This window comes from Camelina sativa, chromosome 1 (genome assembly GCF_030686135.1).
Source record: "Camelina sativa cultivar CO46 ecotype springtype chromosome 1, ASM3068613v1".
Taxonomy (NCBI): Eukaryota; Viridiplantae; Streptophyta; class Magnoliopsida; order Brassicales; family Brassicaceae; genus Camelina; species Camelina sativa.
Window position 1 is genome coordinate 15,022,104 of NC_141880.1, and position 23,758 is coordinate 15,045,861.

Below are 23,758 nucleotides of genomic sequence, written 5' to 3' on the forward strand. Positions count from 1 at the left end.
CAACCCGATCGAAGAGGATACAAGGGCAAGAAAACACCCCGACGACCTATCCGAGGAGTACCCGACCACATCCTCGAGCACCGCCTCGAGCAGACCCTCGGGCAGGACTGGGCAGCTAGGGTTAAAGGGTTTCCATATATAAACCCCTCTCTTCTTCCTCTCGCCCTAGCACGCCACAAACACTAAAACCAGAGAGAGAGAGCTTCTGAGAGAGATCTTGAGCGACTCAAACACCTTTTTCACTTTGTTAGGATTTATTTTACATTTCTTTGCTATCCTTTTAGATTCCTACTCTGTACTCTTTTATTTCTATCTTATTTTCAATACAATGCAATTTTTGTTTACCTATGCTTTTGTGTTTTCTGCAATGAGATCTGAGTAGTATTATCAAGCATATACATGTTAATAACAGCTATTTTCAAAGATAAAGATACAAATTCTTATTATTGTACTAATAAATGTTTTCAATGATAATATTAGAAAGAAATAAATTAAACTGTTTTAGTGTTTTTTAAATAATAAAACAGTTTACAAGAAAGAAACTAAAGTCGATTTTGCTTAGCGCATCAGCTTCCATATTGGCTGACTTTGAGATAAAATGACTATGTTGAATTAAAGTCGATTTCGCTAGGGCAACAATCAATCTCTTTTTGAAAAAATAAAATTTCCTAATTTAACATTTTTTAATAGTTTCAAACGGATTTCAGAAGGCAGGAGAGGAGTTATAAAAAGTGAGAGGTGGTACAAATAATGATAATATATTCTCTCCCATTTAAATTAAGTGTCAGTTTAAAATTTTTACACACATATTAAAAAAAACAATTTTTATGGTTTACCCTTTATTAATATATATATACTTTACAAACTTTCTCATTGGTCAACACATTAAAAATTTAACTTTTTATAAGAAAAAATTAGTGCTTATTATAAAATAAAATTTAAGTTCACAAATAACACTTACTTTAAAATGAAATATTTTTTTTTATTTTGTTACTATTTGTGACATCCCAGTTTGCGGAGAGGTTTAAAAGAATTGATTTGTCCACCTATGTCACCAAAATGCACTTATCTTTTCGGTCAATGGTCTTGAGAGAATTCCAGAGTTAAGCGTGCTTATGCTGGAGTAGTTTCAGGATGAGTGACATTCCCGGAAGTAATTGTCGCAACTTTGCAAGTGAGGACAAATCACAAAGAAATATCATTTGGTGATCTGTAGGATCAGTAAAAAAGTCTTTGAAGCCTCTCGGACGTGGCAAACCGGCCGTCGGATATGGATGAACCCACGAGTCGTAAATGGACATGGTCTCACTAAGCAAGGTGGCGGTCAGACCGTTATAAGTGGTATTAGAGCTGCCAGACGAGTGTGGACTCACACTATCGAGGGCTAACTATCTATTTACCCATGAGAACTATCGTATCAAGCTAGATAGAGCCCAAACTTTGACCTTCTGATTGCTCGAGTAATTACCCGGTACACTTAGCAGCAAGGCAGTATATACGGGGTCGAATCCACAAGGACCAATAGTACACTAAAGATTTGCGAGAGTCGTAAATAGCTAAAGCGAATGAAGATAGTTTGTTTGGTTTCAGAAATTGTAAATAAAAATGCAAGAAACAAAACGATTAACTTATAAGATTAAAAAATTGGGTCATAGGGTATTTTAGAGATCAATGATCAATGGGAAATGAAACAAAGAATTCAATAGTTAATAACAGTTCTAGAACATGAACACAAGATTTGACTAACCCTCTTTCAAGGTATTAATCAATATACTTGACTACTCAATTACTAAACTTCCATTTGTAATCTCCTAATCAAATTTGCATTCAAACAAGTTCACTAAGTTCACAATATCCCCTAACATCAACTTTCGCAGGTTATAGAAATATTGCTCAATTCATATTGGTTCAGGCATTCTATCGAACACTTTTGATGCATAGAAAAACCTAGAATCTAGAACAAGGTGATCAGTCTTATTCTAGCATTAAGAGCATATGAATCAAAGAACCACAAAGAAAATAGAATTCCCAATCAACAATTAAACCATTAAATCAATTGATCCCTAAAACCAAATTAAAGAACTACTCACACATAGCAAAAGAGAAAACAAAAAACATACGAAGAAAACATTATTAAATTGCAGAAATAATAAGAAAGGGTTTAAAAAAACTTCTTCAAATTGTCAATGAGGATGAATCTCTAGAATCCCAAAAGAGTGGCTTACAAAAAGTTTGAAAGAAAGCGTAGAACAAAACTTACAATAAAAGTTAGGGTTTTTCTCCCAGCAAATAAAAGGTATTTATAGAGAGTTCTCCAAATAAGGTAAAAAAAAAGTAACGGCCTAGTCAAAACATTTCTCAACCAGGCGGGATTTTCAAGTAGGCGGTTTTTGACGTGAAACTTGCCGGTTCATACTATGTTTCTTAGCCAGGCGGGTTTCTCATATAGGCGGGTTTTGACGTGAAACTTGCCGGTTCAGACTTCACTTCTCAGCCAGGCGGGTTCCTCAGATAGGCGGATTTTAAGGTGAAAGTTGTCGGGTTAGACTTCGTTGCTTAGCCAGGCGGGTTCCTCTGGTATGCGGGTTTTCATGTGAACCAACATTCATCTCATATGCTTGTTTGTATCCAGAATTGCTCATTTTCCTCCAATTTCCTCCAAAGTGTCCTAAAACCTATCAAGACTTGATAAATAACCAAAAGACTCCAAAAACACACTTTGACTCAATAAAAAGTATAAAATAAGAGAGAAAACAAAGACTCAAAACGATAAAAACTCCATATATCACCTCCATCTATATGTCTCTCGAAAAAAAAGTTCCAAGGCTAATTCTCCCAGAATCAAAAGTTCAAAACCTCTATCTCTCTGAATTAAGAGTTCAAGATCTATTAACCCACAAACTCTGAGTTATGTTGGTTTCTTGTTTGTTATACCGACTATTAAAGAACATAAACCAAAGAAAACCAGATTTTGACCCAATTCTAACTTCAACCCAATTAAAAGCTAATCCATGTTTCAGAAATCTAGTGGTAGCTTAATTAATTTGAATCTCAGCTTAAGAACCCCATTGAAGAATGGGTGAGCGAGCACATCATGAATCTTCCCAGAGTTAGTGCATAATAGTGAGAAAAATTGAGCGCTTCGTTAGATTTCATGAGCATAAGTTTGCAAATATTTAAATAACAACAAAGAAAAAAACAAAAAAAAAATCCCAGTTTACTTTTTAACACAAATCACACAAATAAGAACAATCTCCAAATCGATTAACCGTAGAGAGTGCGACATTGCCTCTTCAAACCGTAGACATCATCCATGGCAGTCACTGTCTTCCTCTTGGCGTGCTCCCTTGTGAGATTCTCGGGAAATGTTTGGTGATACATTGAATATTATCTCAAAGAATTTTCTGATGCCTCTTGGCTGCTTTCTTTCCTGAGATCTTTTAAGAACAGAAAACCTAGATTTCCAGATCCATCAATCTAATTTGCAATAGAATAATTGAAATCGCATAATTTATGGGTGTTAAGGCTTAAGAAGAAAATGGATTAAGGTGAGAGGGATTTAACCAGAAAAAAGGGGTAAGAGGGCTTACGAAGATTTGAACAAAAAAAAAAAGAGGGATTACGAAGAAGGAGATCAGTCTAGTTGTGTCATGAATGTTTGTAATTTAGATTTCTAATTGTCTTTTGCTATTTCTGATACATGGTTTATGTTTTAATTGGGTATAAATTAGAATTGGGTCAAAATCTGGTTTTTTTTGTTTATGTTCTTTAATAGTCGGTATAACAAACAGGAAACCAACATAACTCGGTTTTGTGGGTTAATAGATCTCGAACTATTAATTCTGGGAGATACAGGTTTTGAACTTTTGATTCGGGGAGAATTAGCCTTCGAACTTTATTTTTGGGGACATATAGATGGAAGTCAAAGTTTGGGCTCTATCTGGCTTGATACGATAGTTCTCATGGGGAAATAGATCGTCAACCCGGGTTAATTGAGACATCTCGGTTTTCTGAGAAGTTTATAAGAATTGATTTGATCACCTATGTCACCAAAGTGCACTTATCTTTTTGGTCAATGGTCCTGAGATAACTCCAGAGCTAATCGTGCTTATGCTGGAGTAGTTTCAGGAAGTTGTTGAAGACAATGTTTGATAGTGAAGTGAATACAAACCATAGGGAAAGTTGATGTTAGAACTTTGCGAGTGAAGACAAAACACATGAAAATATCAAAAGATGAATTGTAGGATCGGTAAACGAGTCTATAAAACCTCCCGAACGTGGCAAACCATTGGATATGGATGGGTCCACATACTGAGAATGGGTGTGGGACCCACTAATCAAGGTGGGCCCATGGCTGGGAATGGACATGAGGCCCACAAAGTAAAGTGGTTTGTCAGAGCGTTACACTATTTAAATATATTCTTTTGTATTTTCCAACCATTAAATATATTCACAATATTAAAAACACATTTGCATAATCAAAAGACCTTTTAAAGGTTTTTCTTTTTGTTGACTTAAAATTTAGATTGTAATTTAGGCAAAATGAGTTTACGTATTTTCTTCTATTTCTTGAACATTGACCAATATAGGAATCCAATATTTCTGTAAATATTTATTCCCCTCAGATTTTTTTCTAAATTTAAATAATTTACCAACCTAAAGATTTATGGTATATAATAGCGTAATTTTTATTATATTAATATCACATAATTTTTAATTGAGCAGTCAATTTTGTGGTAAATACAAATATTACTTTCTCTCTCTTTTTCGTTTTTTCCTTAATTTGTAATTCTCTTCCTACATTTTCGCTGTGGCTAATTCAGTTTTTATTTTGTCTGCATACTTATCATCATACTAATATTAAAACTTTAAAAGAGTACACATTATACAAAGTAACATAAAAAAAATTTTGTGTAAAACAAATCAAAAAAAAAATCATTGAGTGTATAACAAATATCTTTAAATCAGATATATTAATCTCACTATCAAACACTGTCTTTAAATTTCATCCTACTACTATTGTAACCAAATAATTTTACAATAGTTTATTGGCTTCAAATATATATACTTAGACACAAAATCTTTATAAAAAGTATTTCACTATTTTCTTCAAATTTGTTTATAGAATTCAAAACAATGTTTTTTTTTTTTGCAACCACATGTTGGTTAAAATAAACCTTCATGGTTGGTTACCTAAACATGAGGAAAATAATCTACAAAACTCGAAACGAAAAGAGTGAGAAGATGGAATTAAAATATTTCTCTCTGATCCAAATATGTATGCTTAATTAAACATGAGAAATCATAAATATAAAATTTTAGATATGCTTTTACAAATAATCAATCTTTGATCTAAATATGAAATAATAAAATACAAAAAAATTTAGTACATTTTCAGTATCGCAAAATTAAGTATATAACATCATGTACTATTCAATAAATAGTAGTCTTACCATAACGTATCAGAAAATAATACATAAATATTAATATATATTTTTAACCATAACTTTTTAAATAACAAGCTTTGTATACAACTTTCAGAAGGAGCTTTTATTACATATATTTTGTATAAAACTTTCATTACACCACCTAGATTGTTGATTAACTATCTTTCTTACCCATTTACAAATTAGTGAGAGTTACCCAGTTAGATGCTAAAAAAAAAAATTAATATAAAGTTTTATAAAAGGCATTTACAAAAGAGGCATTTCCAAAATAAACTCTCGTTTAATAACGCTTTCCAAAAAATAATGTTTACAATGAAAACTAACCTTACTGACTTTAATCGAACTCGGGACTCATTGGTACATTCGTCTCAAGCAAACCAACTGACCTACATGGAACAATTGTTTATGTAAGAGTATAAACACACATATATATATATAGCTTATAAAATAGCTGCACCTGTGAATGTTCTTGTCCTCTCTCTCTCTTACCTCTTTGAGTCTTTTGTTAAAAAAAAAAAAAAACGCAAACATTGTTTTGATCCATTTTATCACCGAAAACAAAATCATCCTCAAAACCCTAAAAGCTTCAGATCTTTCTTAGGGTTTTCTCGTTTTTGTTCTCAATTTCTGAAATTTTTAATTTTTATGGACGAGTGTTGTATCCTGCGAAGAAGCTGATCCCTTTTTCTCGCCGCCTCATGGATTCTGACTCGCCGAGAGCTTCTCTTGAGTCGTTTAAGGATGATGATTCTGAATGTGCTCATGTTTCCAACGAACCTAATCTCGAGGAAACGTGCGGTGGTGGTTCGTCTGTTGGTGGTGAAGGAGTTAGGGATGTGAATTCGTCCGCCGCTGCGTCGGAGCTCGTGCCTCCGGAGCCGGTCTCGGCGGATGAGAATGGAGAAGGTGCGGATTTGAATTCCGTACATGAGATCAGTGATGTGGTTGATGGGGGAGCTCCTGTTGATGTCGTTGTTTCCTCGGAGCTGTCTCCACTGGTAGGTGGAGGAGGAGAAGAAGAAGATGCAGCTTTTGATGTTCAGGAGATGGATTCGGTTGGTGGTGAAGCTACGGCGGTGGAACCTTCTTCGGTAGTTGGTGAAGGAGGAGAAGAAGAAGGTGATTCAAAAGCTAATTTGTCAGGAGATAGACCTGAGGAAAACAAAGAAGTTTCCATGGAAGAAGAACCTTCAGGTTATGAGGTAAACGGAGTTGATTCTCTGAATGCTGAGGTAAAGAGAGAGGAAGGTGAACAGGTAGTTTGTGGAGGCGTTGCTGGTGAGGAGAGTAGTCAAGCGGTAGAGAGTGAGTTAGGGGAGAATACAGAGTACGAAAAGGAAAAGGTAGATTTGATGGAGGAGGAAACTGCAGCGCAAGCTGCCTCCTTGGTTAATGACATAGAAATTCCTGATGATAAAGAGGTAGCTTGCGAAAATGAATTTGTAGAGGAAGAGCCAGTGAAAGAGGAGTTACAAATAGGGGAAGGAGCTAAGGATCTGACAGATGGGGATGCAAAAGAAGGTGTGGATGGCATAGAAGATGCAATGGACATACAGGTATTGAAGAAATCAGAGGAGGAAGAAAAGCTTGATGGTGCTGCTGTATCGGATATTGAAACTAAGCCCCAAGAGATGGATGATGTGGCTACGGTGGTGTCTGAAAAAACTGCGGTTCCAGTGGATATATCATCAGCTGTTGTTACTCAGTTTGCTGGGGAAACAAGTAATGATAAGGAAATTATAAAGAATGATGTCAAAGAAGATGCTGAGAACGATTCAGAAGCTGGTAAGTCACTGGACATACATGTACCAGAGGCTGCAGAAGAAGTAGAAACAGATGTTAAGTATGGTGATGGGATAGAGAAAGAAGGCGATGGGTTAGGTGGTGCGGGAAAAGCAGGTCAGACAGTTGATTTGGACGAATCTCGAGAAGAAAACCAAGAACTATCTCAGGAAGTGGCTAAAGTAGATGAAACGAAGATTTCTGAAGTGTCAGAAGAAGCAGAGCCAATGATTGGAGATGCGGATAAGGAGAAAGATGACGACATGACTGATTTGGCAGAGGATGTGGAAACCCATGGAGACTCCTCAGTAGCTGATATTGAGCAGAGAAGGGAAGATCATGAAGATATGGGACTTACAGAGATGACAGAGACACAGGAGGAGACTGCTATGGGTAAAGTAGACGGAACAAAAATTGCTGAAGTGTCAGAAGAAACAGAGACAAGGATTGAAGATGGGGATCAGGGGAAAGATGATGTGATGACTGATGTGGCGGAGGATGTGGTAACACATGGAGACTCCTCACTAGCTGATATTGAAGAGGGGAAGAAAAATCATGAAGATATTACAGATACACTGGAGGAAAGTGTTACGGCTGAGATGGGTGATGAAGATCCTGAGGATGCTGATGAAGAAACTAAGAGTGCTGGAGGAAAGAGGAAGCGGGGGAGAAATACAAAGACAGTAAAAGGGACGGGAAAGAAGAAAGAAGAAGATGTTTGTTTCATGTGCTTTGATGGGGGTGATCTTGTCCTTTGTGACCGCAGGTGAACTTGTAATTTCTGTGACTTTACAGTTGGTCCCTTCCCCTTAACAGATGATAATTTTTGTTGTTTTGAATGTGTGATATTGTTGGCTTGCAGGGGATGCCCAAAAGCTTACCACCCATCCTGTGTAGATCGAGATGAGGCTTTCTTCCAGTCAAAGGGTAAATGGAACTGTGGTAAGTTTTTTCTGCTATGCTCTCATTAAGTGTCTGCTTGAATTAAATCTAGTTTGGAACAACATGATACATCATCTGCTAAGCACATATTATATTTCAATAGTGTATGTAGTGGTGAATACTTTTTACCATAGATTTATATAGTGTCTTTTAACATTGCATATGTTTTTTGAACCTTTAGTTGAAAGTTATGTCAAAGCTTTTTCTATTGCTTTGCACGCCATCTTTATTTCGTGTTGTTCCTTATTGATTCTTACTTTAGTCTTGTACCACTGTCCAAAGCTACACTGACAATGACAGTTGTGAAATGGACAAGTCTGATTACTATCAAGGCTATGCTAACCCTTTTTTTGTGTACAGTCCTGACTCTTTGAGTTTCCACAAGAACTTGTCAACGGTAGCTTTTAGTTGATTCTCCGTTGTTCAACGGAAATACAAGTAGCAGCAGTGGGATCTGCTGTGTCATTTATTTAGTATTATAAACTCTGAATTGTAAATTCACTGGTATTGATGCTTTTATATACTTTGGTAGTTTTCTGTCCTTGACTATTGGTTTGGCGTGGTGCCACCATCCAATTTTTTCATACTATAAATATACACCATTTAAACTTGGTAATATAAGATTGTGATATAATGAGAAAGATTGATTCTTAGCTATCTTCTAGGCACCATTTAATGGTTCTCTCTAAGCTATTTTTGTGCTGGACCGATTTGTAGATGATTCTTGCATTTAGCCAATCATAATTATTTTTGGTACATATGGTAATAAATTACACAAACTAATGAGATGCAGGAGCCCAAAAACACTGTAGAGCCTCTTAGTATAATACTACTGTCCCTCCTACTTTAGAAGACATGTTTCAAACTTTCAAGATAGTACACAGTTTTAGGTCCCCCAAGTTTCTTCAAACTAGAATTAATTGGCACTCTGCTTCAATTATGCTGTATTTTCAGTTTCTGTCTGTGCATGGTCATACTTTTTTCTGGTTACCTCTCTCTGTGTATGTGTGTATTCTGTGAGCTTTCATCATTCCCATGTCTTTCTAGTAGAACCTTACATGATTTTTCATTTTTGTGAATAGGATGGCACCTGTGTAGCAAATGTGAGAAAGCTGCAACCTACTTGTGTTATACATGCATGTTTTCATTATGCAAGGGCTGCGCCAAGGATGCTGTCTTCTTTTGCATCAGAGGTAATAAGGGTTTGTGTGAGACATGCATGGAGACAGTCAAGTTGATAGAAAGAAAAGAGCAAGAAAAGGAGCCGGTATGCCTGACATACTCTTGTAGCTTTTTGCTTACCGAAGTTTTCTTCTTTTCTTGTGATAATGAGCTGATAAACTGATCATGTTGCAGTACCTCATGATCTTATTTTATCTGTCTCTCTCATAAAACATGTTGTGTACTAAGCATAAAAAGTGTGATGATCAGCCTTCTATTGTTTCTCTTTTTTCCGTTACGATTGCTCTATAGCATGATGCACATGTTTATGAGCTTTCAACCTGGCTGACGCATGATAAGCTTACATTTCTTGTTGTCACTTTATAATGTCACTAACTAATTATGACTTTGGTCAGTATCCCACGCTGGATAGTTGTTTTTCACTTCTGCCTTAGTTTCCACTTGTTAAATGACGGTCTTCTTTTCTGATCTCTCCCTTATGTCGTTTTGTCTCTTACAGGCGCAGTTGGATTTTGATGACAAGACCAGCTGGGAATATCTCTTTAAGGATTACTGGATTGATTTGAAAACCCAGTTATCTTTAAGTCCAGAGGAGCTTGATCAGGCTAAGAGCCCACGAAAGGGACAGGAGTCCAATGCTAGCAAACAGGGAACAGCCAGCGAGACTGACTATGTTACAGATGGAGGATCAGATTCAGGTAGTTCTCCAAAAAAGAGGAAGACCAGGAGTCGATCAAAGTCTGGTTCACCAGCCAATAAGAATTTTTCAGGTGAAACTACGGAGTGGGCTTCCAAGGAACTTTTGGATGTGGTCGTGCATATGAGACGTGGTGACAGATCTTTCGTACCTGAGTCAGAAGTACAGAATCTCCTGCTGGCCTATATAAAAAGATACAATCTTCGTGATCCCCGTCGTAAGAGCCAGGTTATCTGTGACTCCAGGCTTCAGAATTTGTTCGGAAAATCACATGTTGGGCACTTTGAGATGTTAAATCTCCTTGATTCTCATTTGCTTAAAAAAGAGCAAAATCAGTCGGATGATATTCAAAGTGACATTGCTGATACAGAAGAGCCCAATCATGTGGATGTTGATGAAAACTCTGACCATCCAATGAAAAGTGGGAAGGATAAGAAACGGAAAACACGCAAAAAAAGTGTCAGGAAAGGACGTCAATCTAATCTTGATGATTTTGCTGCTGTTGATTTGCACAACATTAATTTGATATACTTAAGGCGGAGCTTGGTGGAAGATCTACTTGAAGATTCTGCAGCCTTTGAAGAAAAAGTAGCTAGTGCATTTGTTAGGTTAAGGATATCTGGAAATCAAAAGCAAGATATATATCGACTGGTTCAAGTTGTTGGTATGTTTAGTTTTTATTTGACAGATTATTTCTATGGTTAATACATTGGTTGACTAAGATCTCTTTTGGTTTAAAACTCAGGCACAAGCAAAGCTCCTGAACCATATAAAGTTGGGAAAAAAACAACAGACTTTGTTCTTGAGATACTGAACTTGGACAAAACTGAAGTGGTATCCATTGACATTATATCAAATCAAGATTTCACTGAGGTGACTAAATCCCATGTCCTTTTCTTGTCAGTGGAATTGAGAGAACACGTTCTTAACTTTGGTCCTTATATAGTATTTTATGTTGCACGTGCATATGCTGACAAGCCATAGAGGCTTGGTTGCTGTTGTCACTATTTTCTGACCGATCTTCTCCTGATAGTTCAAGATGCTATATGTTTGACCTATAACTTCCATTTAATAATTTCAGGATGAATGTAAACGTCTAAAGCAGAGCATAAAATGTGGATTAATCAACAGGCTGACAGTGGTATGCTTCATATTACTTGAAGTCTTGCGTTTGATTATGCCTAATATCTGTGGACCAGGGTGCTTTTGCATTTTTGGTATTCTAATGTCAATTGTTTTAGGGTGGTATACAAGAGAAGGCCATTGCACTGCAGGAAGTGAGAGTCAAAAACGTAAGTTGCTTTTTTCCTGCTGACAGTATATCCTGTCTCTAATTCTCCTTTTGTTCATATACTATATGTTTCGTGATTGAGCTTACTGGATTGGGAGATGGAAAATAACTGCATAATCTTTCTAGGGAATGTGCATCATTCTAGTTCTTTCGTCTCTCTGAGATTTTGGGTTTTCCGGTTTCTTAATAATGCAAAATCATGATAGTATTTGAATAATATAGCTCAATGATCTAAATCTATGTATGACTGCTTCAGTATTGAAAGTTTTTACTTGGTGAATGCAGTTGCTGGAAGCAGAGATCCTACGTTTCAGCCATTTGCGTGATCGTGCTAGTGACATGGGCCGCAGAAAAGAATATCCTTATCTGTTGAGATTTACAAGTTCTTGTCAAAAATAATGATTGTCCATACTTTTGAAATGCTCCTCTCTGTGCATGTTTTTGTACTTCAGGGAAAGAACATTAGATCTAGTAGTGGTGGAAAGCATATCATTACATTTGTTTATTCACTTCCGTTATTTCTTAACTATGGTTACGCTACGAGAGTGCGTGGAGAAACTGCAACTGTTAAAATCTCCAGAGGAACGGCAGCGGAGGCTAGAAGAAATTCCAGAAATACATGCTGATCCCAAAATGGATCCGGATTGTGAATCAGAAGATGAAGATGAAAAAGAAGAAATGGAAAAAGGTTTATTTTATGATTTAAGTTTTTATTTGCAATTAAACTAAAATGTGAAGTTTGTTTAATCTTTTGTTTGGTATATCTTCTAATGTTTTTGATGTTTGGTTGTTTTAATGCATCTAGAGAAACAACTGAGGCCGCGAAGCAGTAGCTTTAACAGAAGAGGAAGGGATCCAATATCTCCACGAAAGGGAGGATTTAGTTCCAATGAATCATGGACTGGCACAAATAACTACTCAAAAACAAGTGCAAATCGTGAATTAAGCAGAAGTTATTCGGGTAGAGGTTCTAATGGTAGAGGGGATTATCTTGGTAGTTCTGACGACATGGTTAGTGAAAATATGTGGCCATCAGCTAGAGAAAGAGAAGTGCAACCATCTTTAGGCTCTGAGAAGCCAAGATCTGTTACAATTCCTGAAACTACTCCTAGAAGTTCTCGTGCTGTTGCGCCACCGGAATTATCTCCTAGGATTGCGCCTGAAATTCCCACGGCGCCCCCTGCTGTTGTTCAGCAACCTGTTCCCAAGTCAAATGAGTCAGAGAAAATATGGCATTACAAGGACCCTTCTGGTAAAGTTCAAGGACCTTTTTCGATGGCGCAGCTCCGTAAATGGAACAACACTGGGTACTTTCCTGCTAAGTTGGAAATCTGGAAAGCGAAAGAGTCACCGTTGGACTCTATTCTCCTGACTGATGCATTAGCTGGATTATTTCAGAAGCAAACCCAGGCGGTGAATAATAGCTATACGAATACTCAGGTAGCAGCTTATTCTGGTCAATCAAGCCAATCTGATTCCAATTTAGGTTCTACTGCTAGGACTGCTCCAACCATTGAGATTCCTAGGAATTCCCAAGATACTTGGAGTCAAGGTGGTAGTCTTCCATCCCCTACTCCAAATCAAATCACTACTCCAACAGCAAAAAGGCGAAATTTTGAGAGCAGATGGTCTCCAACCAAGCATTCTCCACCGTCACCTAATCAGTTGATGAATTATGCAGTAGCACAATCTGGACAGAGTCAAGCATCTAGGATAGATGGCCCTGTGGTTGTACATTCTGCTGGTGCTCTACAACCTCAAACGTACCCTATTCCAACATCAGACTCGATTAACGCTTCTGTTATTCACCCTGCGACTCTTCCATCTCCAACACCAACAGGTGGAAAGCAAAGCTGGGGGAGCATGCAGACAGATCATAGAGGAAGTGATGCTCTCTCTTCTCAGAATAGCTCTACGTCTTATGGCACCACAAATCCTAGTGTTCTCCCGTCACAGAGTCAACCAGGCTTTCCTCCATCTGATTCTTGGAAGGTTGCAGCTCCAAGCCAGCCGAATCCACAAGCTCAAACTCACTGGGGTATGAACATGGTGAACAACCAAAACTCAGGACAACCTCAGGCTCCAGCAAACCAGAACAGCAGCTGGGGTCAAGGGACCGTAAATCCAAACATGGGATGGGTTGGTCCTGCTCAAGCTGGAGGGAATGTAAACTGGGCTGGATCTTCTGTTCCCTCGACTGGTCAGGGAATCCCTAATTCTGGCTGGGGCGGGCCTGTCCAAGGACAACCACAAGCTTATCCAAACCCAGGGTGGGGTGTTACAGCTGTCCCTCAAGCTCAAGCTCAAGTTCAAGCACCAGTGAGTACCACGGGCGCGGGATGGATTCAACCAGGTCAAGGGATGCAGTCTGGGAACAACAATCAAAATTGGGGAACACAACATCAGATGGCGATCCCAAGCGGTGGGTCAGGAGGGAACCAAGCCGGTTACTGGGGAAACCAACAGAACCAGAATGGAGATTCTGGGTATGGTTGGAACAGGCAGTCAAGTGGAAGTGGTGGGCAGAACAACAACTTCAAGGGGCAAAGAGTGTGCAAGTTCTTCCGTGAAAATGGACATTGTAGGAAAGGAGCATCCTGCAATTACCTCCACAACTAAAAAAAAAAAAGCTTCTCTCTCTCTGCTTTTGAATGATGTCTACAAGACTACATCCTTCAAAAAAAAAAAGCAGCTTTTAGGCGCTTTTAGTTTTTTTTTTATTCACTTCAGTCTTTTGTTGGGAGCCTTTCACTCAGAAGTAGCTAACATGTTTTTCTTTATTTTTGGGGGTTTAGGGCTTAGTAGTATTTAAATATTTGTGATAGTGAATGATGATGATAGTTTATATCCTCTTGCATATAATATTTGCTAGGCCAAACAATATGATGTCTATACTCGAAGTCTCTTTCTTTCAAGCAGAGCTTCTGTCCGAGACAAGTTGGGTTGTGTACTATTTATTTATTCCCTCATACATGTTTCAATTTTCAACGTACTAAAAGCCATATAAACCCCACAAAATGTATATACAGTAAAATCTTTATAAACTAATATACGATAAATTAGTAGACAATATATAATAATTTTAAATAGCTTTGGTGTTAAAATTAACAAAATAGTACATAATGTAATAATGTACACAATGTAGAATTTGCTCTCATTATTGTTGTAAATTTACACACATATATACAAGATGATGTATGGTTTTAGTGTTTGTTTTTATTTTATCACAGTTATTATCGGTTTAAAACTATTAAATTGGTGAAAGCCCCTTTGGCCCAGTGGTTGGCCTAGGATTCATTAATGCTTCTGGGTTAGATGCGCAATTATTGTCGTTCGCTAAGATTCTACATACAACTGAAAGTGAGCATAGAGAAAGGAGGTGTCCATCAAAAACATGGAGCAGGAGGAGAACAAGAGTGTATGTAGTGAATCTAATAGGATAAAAATGAATTGTCCATAATAGATTCATATGTAATAGTTCTCATAATTTTCAATCAATAATAAATCCAGAGTTAAAAAAAACTATTAAATTGTTAGTCTTGTCTATAAATTTGTCATAAAAATAACTAAAAATTTATATAAATTTTCAACTTATACATATGAATCATTTTTACTTTGATAATTTTAAAGCTACCTCGAATATTAAAACTTATGTATATTGTTTATATAAGTGAATTCATCTATAATTTTTGTTATTTATTATCAAAAGTATTATTTTCTAAATACGAAATTTTCTAGCTAATCCAAAACTACAAATGTTGTAACATCCAAAATATTGATATATTATGTAGATCAAATTGTCCCAGTTCATAGTTATCTAAAACATATATTATTAATTTATGGAGATTTTACTGTATACATATCAATTGGTAGATTTTGACAGGTAAGATATGAGATTACTCTTTCATTCATAAATGATAAATCTATAAAAATAATAATAACAATGAGAATTTTACTTCATAACCAAAAAAAAATATATATAGAATATATACTTTCACTTTCCTTTCATTCTCACTTTTCATTTAATTTGTTAAGTCTTCTTCTGCACGGTAGACTTTGTTCATATAAAAATAAAGTGTTCTCTCTTGACAAAACAGTAAATCAGTAATAGACAAACAGACAATCAGTAATAAACAATCTGACTTGGCAAGAGCCACCGCATAAGAAAAGGGAAGAAGAGGAAGCTCTGTTATCTTCGATTCCAGATGCGGTGGCTCTGAGCATTTTCGCCCGAGTCTCAAGATTGGACCATGCAGCCTTATCTTTGGTCTCAAGAAGAGGATCTACGTGAGAGAGGGGTGGGGCACGTGCCCCATACTCTTTTTTAAAATTTACCCAGTAAGAATGTCCAAATTAAATGGTATCTTTAGTTCAGTTGGTAAATAAAAATTTTATGTTACTTCAAGGCCTTTTCGAGTCTGTGTACATGCTTATTATTTAGCAATAGCCAATATGCTTGACGTAGTAGATTAGCCACTTCACTTTAGCATGTTCCTTTTTATTGTTTTGACTATTCCATGCATTTTTCTTCAATAAAATTATATATATACTTTCGATTTTTTTTTCTTGTATTTCTTTCTAGTTTAACTTTAACAAATTTAATTCATATTTTAACTGTTTAGTATACATATAACTTAACTAAAAATGTTAGTAAAACTACCAATTATTAATAACATCAACAATATTATCTCTTTTGTAGTTCATTTCGTATTTTTAGAGTTTAAATTTATTTGATATAGTTAGATAAGTGAATTTAAATGTAATACATATATTTATAGTTTATTTTGAACTTTAAGTTTTTAAATGTATCTTTTAATATTAAATTATATATATTATATGCTATAAGTAATTAAGTATAATTATAAACCAATAAAAGCAACACTTTCAAAAATTTGGGTTCATTTTTTGTTTCAAAAATTAAAATATGTTAAATGGAAGATATACTTTGATGCTGTCAAATTAGTATATATAATTTCTGTAACATTTTTATAATAGAAATTTATCATTATTAATTATATGTGTTTGTGCCCCATACAAAATAGTCTTCTGCATCCGCCACTGTCTCCTATCTCCTATCGTTATAGGTCTCTCGTGGTTTCGCCTGACTTGTACACGACGCGGTCGCTGATGGGTTGCACTGACATGTCCCTATATGTATGCTTAAGCTCCCCTCCTCCTGGACCAGTAACCACACGCTGGTTGATCTGCCGCCTTGGAAGACCCCGAGACGCCAAGAATATGACTACTAACCGGCTGTATCTCCTTCCCTCGTCCCCCTCTCAACCTTCAGAATCTTCAGTCGTGGTGCTCGAATGGGGTATCTATGTAATCGGTGGGAAAATAAACGGTAAGAACACGTCAAACGTGTTGGTTTTGGATTGTAGGACTCACAAGTGGCATCAGGTCTCCTCTATGGGAGTGGCTCGCGCTTCTGCAGCGGCTGGTGTTGTAGACGGGAAAATATACGTGTTTGGAGGATGCAAGGACATGGACTCGTGGGCAGAGGTGTTTGACCCGAAGACGCAAAGTTGGAATATTCTACCAAGTCCAAGTTGGAATCAAAGCCATGATTTGATCCGTGGTAGTGTGGTGGTGGATGAGAAGGTTTACGCGGTGAGTAAGGGGGGTAATAGCGTCTATTACTCGCCGAATGAAGGTAAATGGGGAAAAGGTAATTGTGATTCTTTTCTAATAAACAAAAAGTTTTGTTTGATATGTGAATTGTTGTACTGTTGTGATACAATGGGATGTTTGTTTTGGTGTGAGGCTGAGAAGTTGAAGTGTCATGAGTCGGAGGGCATGGTTTGGACAAAAGTGAAGGGTTTGAAAACACTGCAGATGAATGTCTCCGGTTATTATTCGCGTTTTAGAACGGTACCTTTTGATGGAGAGATTGAGGAGTTGCCCACTTCGTATACGTTCGAGGCTGGTGTTAGCAAATTGAGCAACTTTGGTGGAAACATTGTGGTCTTCTGGGATATTGTTGTGTTGGTCTTAATGAGGGTTTGGAGATTTGGTGCGCGGAGATTTCTTTGGAGAGACGTGAGCCGGGCGAGATTTGCGGGAAGATTGAGTGGTCGGAAGCCGTCATGACAACTGATCCTCTCTTATATAGCCCCGAGGTTTTACAATCGGTTTCCGTTAATGTTTGAAATAAATGGATCCTCACTTGTGGTTAGGTGCATTTTATTGTATAAATCAAACTGGTCATGTGAGAGAGATGTTGTATGCTACTAGATATGCTCTTTTCTTTGATCTCCGAACTATATATATATCTTTGTGCTTCATTTGAAAATATTTAATAAGAGCCTTCACCCATCTTTTCTAAAATGAAAATAGTGCAAACAGTTCTTTAATTTTCTCGTATCAATTTTTTTTTCTTTTACAAGGTTCATCAAGGGCCATTTTATGCTTTGACGGTTTTATTTCTTTGCAATTTCTCTCAAAACCTCTAATTCGAATGTTTATGTTCCTCATGAGTCATGGCTTCCCATTGGGTTATGCAATTCTTGTTTATGGACAACTTGAAGCCTATTACTTTTAGTGTTTCTGTGGATTCTCTTTCTCGCTTGCTTGTCAACTTGTGTCATTTGCCACCAACACATCTTGCCATGTTCTTCGTTTCACTAGTTCCTCATTTTTATAAGTTGGTTGGTTTAATTTCATGCCCCTTTATGTAGTAATGAGAAGCTGTGAGAGACAGAAAATGAGAAGTCAAAAATAGCCCAATGTTCAGGTCCATTACAAAGCCCAACATATAAAAACCCCAATGAGAAATCAAACCTGTCGTCTTCTCTTATGAAACCCTCTCTTCACGCACTCAACACTCTGATTCCCCAATCTGTGTCTCCTCCTTAATTTAGAGCGTTTTGACTTGATTCATTTCACTTACCGTCTAATCGATGGCCTTGTCCAAGCGTCTGGCTCTGTTAGGGGCTCAATCCGCGTTTTCTGTAGCTAAACCTCGAGGTCATGGCTCCTCTTACAACTTGATTCATTGTCGCCAAGTTTCTAAGGTCACTAAAGAATCTAAAAGTTCTCAGGTAACACATACCTTGTTCGCTTGTTCGCAAGTTTCAGACAGAACCTTGAAACTCTTGTGTGGTTTGATCATATGCTGATTAATGCTTCCCATCTTTTTATCTAATTCCTATTTTTGAAGGCTGTTGATGATTCTAAACTCGAGATAGAAAAATTACAAGCCAGAAGCTCCATGTTGCATGACAAGAACAGGTCTGTTTGTGACCATGTTTTTTTTTTTAATGATGTATTAACCTATCGGAAACTAAGAAAGAACTCTCGCTTAATTGAAATAGGGTTAGCTTTGAAATGTTCTTCAGCAATCATGGCCGGGTATAGCTTGATTCCTTTACTCATAAACTTTAATCTTACACTCATTTCACTGCCATAATATGGTTTTTGTTTTGGTTGTTTCATATAAATGCAGCATCGTTACGTTTTTAGAGTTCAATTAGAAACTGTAAAAAAAAAAGAGTTTAGCATATTCAGCCTACCTGCAATTTTTTTCATGTCAATAATCATAGCCGCCATTATTTCACACGAGTTGGCTTTACTAGAAGCCAGACGCACTCATGATCCAAACCAAATAGGTAACTTCAAGAAACCATAATTTTGTTTTTCTTGGCTAATAGAAAATGGTTTAAAAAAAAAAGCAGTGATATTGTTCCATAACCTCTTATATATGCTAGTAGAGGAAAAAGACTTGAGATACAAGCAACTGGAAAAGCAGAACGAAGAGACCCGTCAGTCGCTCATCCTTCTACAAGAATTCTTGGAGAAGCACTTCCCGGGATCTTTTCCGCCATCGGCCTGATCGATCTTACTACGTGTGTTTCTCTTTCTCAAACTACATTTCATTTGTGTCTTCTTGTTTCTAATTATAAACAATCTTCTCTTTTATGTTTTAAACAATTAGTAATTATTATTCATATATGTAACTCTGCCGAGTTTTTCCAATGAATTTTCCGACATTTCGCTCTAGGAATTTGATTAATTTCTTGCATTTTCATCAATAATTATCCACAACTTAGTTTCTTATTATAGGATTGTTTAACATGTTTTGTGGGTTATCAATTGTGATGAATGTTAGTTCAGGTGTGTCTCGTAAGTTCAAGAGATCTCATTCAATCTCTTGTAATTTTGTTCCTTTAGAATTGTCTCTTCGTTTTTCCTTGAAATGTTAAATTTATTAATCAACAAAAAGAAAAGCAATTACAAAGATTTGGTAGATGTTTTTTAAAAGCAGAAAGAAAAAGATGAAAAACAAAATCATGAGCTTGTACAGAGTCCAATTGCTGACGTGTCATATCATGACGTGTCACAATATCGCTATTCCCTGAAAATTAGAAGGAAAAAAAACAAAGAACTTTGCCCGCACGTAAATGGGTGGGGTTGTGATTTGGTACATGGCTAAAGAAACTGGTAAAGGGTAAATATGTCATTAAACACCAAAACCATTGAGAAGAGAGAAAGAAAGAAATCAATCTATCAAACCCAGAGAAAGTAGAAGAAACCCTTTAGTCGTCCTAAGCTTTCTCAAATCCTATCTCTCTCGATTTTTCCGATTACCAAACCGCCGTATCCTCCGTCCCAAATTCTGTAACGCGATTAGGTATTTGAGCCGTTGTTTTCTGAATTATCCGGTTATTCAATTTTCTGATCGATGACATTGTCCAAGCGTTTGGCTCTATTGGGAGCTCAATCCGCGATTTCTCTCGCTAAACCTCGAGGTCTCGGCTCCTCTCTCGGATTGATTGATCGTCGTCCGTTCCCGTACCGTTCATTTTCCGAACTCACGAAAGCTAACGGGAGACGTGCCTTTCTCGTTGATACATTGGCTCTGGTAAATTTTCATTCTCTCTATGTAGCCTAGATCTAGAAATTAACATGAATTTTTAGTATTAAGAGTGTTTGGAACCTCTAGTATGTTAAGCTGCTCCAGGAGAGAGCAATGAATTGAATATTATAGTTAGCTTCCTTGGGTCTATTTTGATGTTTTCATTTATTTTGGTGGTGGAAAGGTGAGAAGTCTTGAAGCTCAAGGTGTTCCATCGAAACAAGCTGAGGCGATAACTTCTGCTATCACTGAGGTTTTGAATGATAGTTTGGAAAATGTCTCTGAGTCCTTTGTGTCAAAAGCAGAAATGCAAAAGGTGATATAGTTTTAATTACTGTTCTTTTAATTTGTGAGCACCTACTGTATGAGTTATGTATAATTCCCTTTTTCTTACTTGTGTTTTTGTGCTTGCAGATTGAAATGATTCAAGATTCAAATCTGTCAAAATTTAAATCTGAAGTAAAAAGTTCTCAGGTAACATCGACACCTATTAATAGTTTGATCTTACATACATTAGTTGGTTGTTTTTGATTTGTAGTGGTTCAGAACCTTGAAAACCTCGTGGCTGTTTTGTGGGTTGATGTGCAAAAGTTTATGTTCTGTAAAAGAAAAACCTTATGAGTTGTGCTGCGTCTAATAATCTCATATACAATGGTCTTAGTTACATTGTTGTTTAGAATTTTACCCTGGGCTACTCATTAGTACATACTTATCCTGGAGTGTCGTATTTGCATTTAAAGTTATTCATCTTCTGCATCTTTGTTATGCTCTCTTTATGCCCGTTATGGATATGGATTAGTTTGAGAGGTTGTGTTACTTTGAATTAGAAAATTTAAGGTACTTCTTGGGTTATATTGTGGAGGAGTTCAGGACGATAACACATGAAAACCTTTGTTTTTTTCTCTGAGTAATTTAGTTTTATGTAGGAAGAAAGTCTGTGTAGTGTTTCTTTCCAACTCTTTTTGTTGCAGCCGTTTATGAGTTGGAGTCTTAGGCATGTGTAGCGAGAATACTCAGTAAAATTGTGTTTGATTGCATCCCATTATACTGTACTTTTTCATGTCATGTTGTGTTAAACTATGTAGCACCAACATTTACTGTAAACATTTTATGCACAATAGCATTGTCTGTGCTTCCCTGTACCACAAAGTAAAAAGGATTTATGATTCCAACTCTTCTCCATCCTTTGTAAAGGAGCATCATTTTACTGTATTGCAACGTGAGACAGAAAAATTGAGAGGCGATATAGAGAAGATGCGAAGTGAGCTAAGGTTTGTGACCATAGTTCCCCTTGTAATATGCTTTTAACCAATCTGAAACCCAAGACGTAAAGGCCTCTCACTTGAAACAGGTACGAAATTGATAAGGTCACAGCTGGACAACGCTTGGATTTAAATCTTGAAAGAGGGTAAGAAAGCTCTAAATTTTGCATTGTACTCTCTTTCTATGAACATTTACCAAACGTAGCCATCTGCAAATGGGGGCATATGATGTTATTTTTAGGGCTTGACTTAGATTATTTGGTAATCTGGGGTTGGCTGTTTTATTACTCACAGTCGAATACGTGACGAGCTAGCTAATCAGAATACGGAAACAACAAACCTCACAAACAAGCTTGACAGGGTACGTAGCAACAGTTTCCTTTACTCATGAACTTCACTATACACTGGAACTTAGGAAGATGAGAAGACATAATATGTTTTGCTTTTGCAGGAGATTCATGCGCTGAGAGCTCAATTAGAAGCTTCAAAGTACGAGGTCATCAAATATTGCATAGGTACACTTGTGTCCATATCAGCAGTGGGACTTGCCGTTCTTCGTATCATGATTTAGGACGATCCCAACACTCAACAGTCAACACTGCTCTGTGCTTACAGCCTTAAACCAAATTGGGAACTTGTCATTTTTTTACTTGAAACCCACCAATATGCCATATTATTTATTTATGGCGATCAGAGGATATTATTGTTTCTGTGATCTAGTTTGACATCATCCTTACTAGGACAGGTTATAATTTGCACCGAGAATTATGTCAATCCAAGGATTATTGATTTCTTCCATTTGCATCATTTAGTTTTCTAACGTCTGTCTAATATGATATGCTAATGTCAGTGTAACACAATGCTACAGAAAGTGTGAAAAGTAGTTGTCGGAAGTGTTTTGTTTGTTTCCATGGGTTTAAACTTCAAACCCATAAACCCAATTCTCCAAATTATATAAAAAATCAAAGATTTAGAGGGTAAAGAAAGTAAAATTGATTGAAGATATCTGAGCCACAGAACAACACTTGCAAGAGTCCTCAGGCACAACGCAAACAAATGATTAGCAACAGTGTTATGACCAACAAACATATGGTCAGTAGGAGGATACTGACGGCAAGAGCAAGACCGCAAGAGAGACTTTCTTTAAACTACATTTCGTTATGAGTTTATAAAAGAGAACTTCATGACGTTTCTTATCATGTTACAAACAGCACGCATGTATAGTAAGAGAGGATTCGGAACGGCTATATATACCTTCCTCTTCTTCCTCGAGTCCAAAAAAAAAAAAAAAAAAGAGAGTTGAAATTGAAACAAACAGAGTCTGTAACAAACTTCCTCCGGCGAATATCAAATCACAAAGAGGCTGAAAATGGCGAATCAGGAAACAGAAGATCTCCCGAAGTTCCTCAATCCCTCCGCCGTCGAGAGTCTCTCCGATGACATCATCTCCTCGGACGTTTCGCGCTCTCTGATTCCGCCGCCTCGCACGCTCACGTTGGAGACTGATTCCGATGATCTCGTCGCTGATGCTTTAGTTCTCTTCGATGGCAACGTAACTGAAGAAGAAGATGATGGTGTTTTTGTTCGCATTCTTGATGATTCGTTTTGTCGCCAGCGGATGGTGTCTCTTGGTGAAGGTTCGCGTTACTGTATCGGAGATTGTATCAATCGCGATGGTGATACTGATGATGAAGATGACTATAATGATCTTGATGATGAAGATGACTATAATGATCTTGATGATGAAGATGAATACTATAATGACCTTGATGATGAGCTTGTTCCAAGGAGCGTGAGCCAGAAGCTTAAAAGACAGAGGATTCAGAAATTGGGAAAGAGATGTTCGTCGTATTCACAGTTGAAACCTGGGTGTGTTCATGGCAAGCATGGGTTTGGCATCAGTTTCGGATGCTGATCGGTTCGATTTCTTTGAAAAAAAACTCATCAATGAAACGGTTTAGATTTCTCATTTTTTTGTGTGTAATTGGTAGTGTTGGATCTTTGCTCATTGATTTGTTCTTTGATAGTTCAGTTTCTGCAATCTTGTCAAAAATCGATCTTTAGATTGTACATGAATTGTGTCACCTCTTTCTTTTGTAGAAGAATCAATGAAGAAAAGTTTACTTCAACTAACACTCTTTAGTCCATGAACAGTTTCTTAAACCAACACTCTTTAGTCCATTTGAAGATTTGGGAATCTTTACTCAAACACTCTCTTTCAGTCTCAGAAAAAATAATTCCCTGTTAAAAAATTTGGGATCAATAGGCCTTCTAGGATACAAGTCACACAATAGATAA

The 23,758-nt window shown here is 36.9% G+C and overlaps 5 protein-coding genes across 6 annotated transcripts; all 5 read left to right on the top strand.

The window, feature by feature from the left end:
- Positions 1 to 5,896: 5,896 nt before the first annotated feature.
- LOC104792241 (zinc finger CCCH domain-containing protein 19) lies at positions 5,897 to 14,278 on the top strand. Of its 2 annotated transcripts, none has more exons than XM_087459254.1 (10): positions 5,897 to 7,995; positions 8,092 to 8,171; positions 9,254 to 9,438; positions 9,853 to 10,714; positions 10,796 to 10,923; positions 11,132 to 11,191; positions 11,292 to 11,342; positions 11,627 to 11,697; positions 11,878 to 12,029; positions 12,147 to 14,278. In XM_087459254.1, exons 1-10 carry the CDS (start codon positions 6,146 to 6,148, stop codon positions 13,958 to 13,960), a joined length of 5,253 nt encoding a protein of 1,750 aa, XP_087315380.1. In that variant the 5' UTR covers positions 5,897 to 6,145; the 3' UTR covers positions 13,961 to 14,278. The 2 variants fall into 2 exon arrangements, with proteins under 2 accessions (XP_087315380.1, XP_087315388.1); XM_087459262.1 differs by having other exon boundaries at positions 5,909 to 7,995; positions 11,627 to 11,727; positions 11,863 to 12,029.
- Positions 14,279 to 15,354: 1,076 nt separating this feature from the next.
- LOC104708696 (putative F-box/kelch-repeat protein At3g24610) lies at positions 15,355 to 17,671 on the top strand. Its single transcript, XM_010425305.2, has 2 exons — positions 15,355 to 15,679; positions 16,426 to 17,671. Exon 2 carries the CDS (start codon positions 16,469 to 16,471, stop codon positions 17,432 to 17,434), a length of 966 nt encoding a protein of 321 aa, XP_010423607.1. The 5' UTR covers positions 15,355 to 15,679; positions 16,426 to 16,468; the 3' UTR covers positions 17,435 to 17,671.
- An 883-nt stretch (positions 17,672 to 18,554) lies between these two features.
- On the top strand, positions 18,555 to 19,175 carry LOC147949947 (uncharacterized). Its single transcript, XM_087459276.1, has 4 exons — positions 18,555 to 18,574; positions 18,658 to 18,694; positions 18,789 to 18,951; positions 19,051 to 19,175. The coding sequence occupies exons 1-4, from the start codon at positions 18,555 to 18,557 to the stop codon at positions 19,173 to 19,175; spliced, it is 345 nt and encodes a 114-aa protein (XP_087315402.1).
- Positions 19,176 to 19,707: 532 nt separating this feature from the next.
- Positions 19,708 to 22,267, top strand: LOC104792266 (protein FMP32, mitochondrial). Its single transcript, XM_010518382.3, has 7 exons — positions 19,708 to 20,204; positions 20,383 to 20,514; positions 20,613 to 20,672; positions 21,393 to 21,469; positions 21,550 to 21,606; positions 21,755 to 21,821; positions 21,912 to 22,267. Exons 1-7 carry the CDS (start codon positions 20,025 to 20,027, stop codon positions 22,029 to 22,031), a joined length of 693 nt encoding a protein of 230 aa, XP_010516684.1. The 5' UTR covers positions 19,708 to 20,024; the 3' UTR covers positions 22,032 to 22,267.
- A 151-nt stretch (positions 22,268 to 22,418) lies between these two features.
- On the top strand, positions 22,419 to 23,511 carry LOC147949948 (uncharacterized). The gene has a single exon (XM_087459271.1). The coding sequence runs from the start codon at positions 22,830 to 22,832 to the stop codon at positions 23,373 to 23,375; it is 546 nt and encodes a 181-aa protein (XP_087315397.1). The 5' UTR covers positions 22,419 to 22,829; the 3' UTR covers positions 23,376 to 23,511.
- Positions 23,512 to 23,758: the final 247 nt, after the last annotated feature.

Bases quoted from the DNA above. Each gene is read 5' to 3' on its own strand.
- LOC104708696 (XM_010425305.2), top strand. From the start codon at position 16,469: ATGGGTTGCACTGACATGTCCCTATATGTATGCTTAAGCTCCCCTCCT.
- LOC104792266 (XM_010518382.3), top strand. From the start codon at position 20,025: ATGACATTGTCCAAGCGTTTGGCTCTATTGGGAGCTCAATCCGCGATT. The intron at 20,515-20,612 runs GTGATATAGTTT...TTGTGCTTGCAG, and splicing joins CAAAAGCAGAAATGCAAAAG to ATTGAAATGATTCAAGATTC. The intron at 20,673-21,392 runs GTAACATCGACA...TCCTTTGTAAAG, and splicing joins CTGAAGTAAAAAGTTCTCAG to GAGCATCATTTTACTGTATT.
- LOC147949947 (XM_087459276.1), top strand. From the start codon at position 18,555: ATGTTGCATGACAAGAACAG. The intron at 18,575-18,657 runs GTCTGTTTGTGA...TAATTGAAATAG, and splicing joins ATGTTGCATGACAAGAACAG to GGTTAGCTTTGAAATGTTCT. The intron at 18,952-19,050 runs GTAACTTCAAGA...TATATATGCTAG, and splicing joins TCATGATCCAAACCAAATAG to TAGAGGAAAAAGACTTGAGA.
- LOC104792241 (XM_087459262.1), top strand. From the start codon at position 6,146: ATGGATTCTGACTCGCCGAGAGCTTCTCTTGAGTCGTTTAAGGATGAT. The intron at 11,343-11,626 runs GTAAGTTGCTTT...TGGTGAATGCAG, and splicing joins AGGAAGTGAGAGTCAAAAAC to TTGCTGGAAGCAGAGATCCT. The intron at 11,728-11,862 runs TTGTCAAAAATA...CTTCCGTTATTT, and splicing joins CTGTTGAGATTTACAAGTTC to CTTAACTATGGTTACGCTAC.
- LOC147949948 (XM_087459271.1), top strand. From the start codon at position 22,830: ATGGCGAATCAGGAAACAGAAGATCTCCCGAAGTTCCTCAATCCCTCC.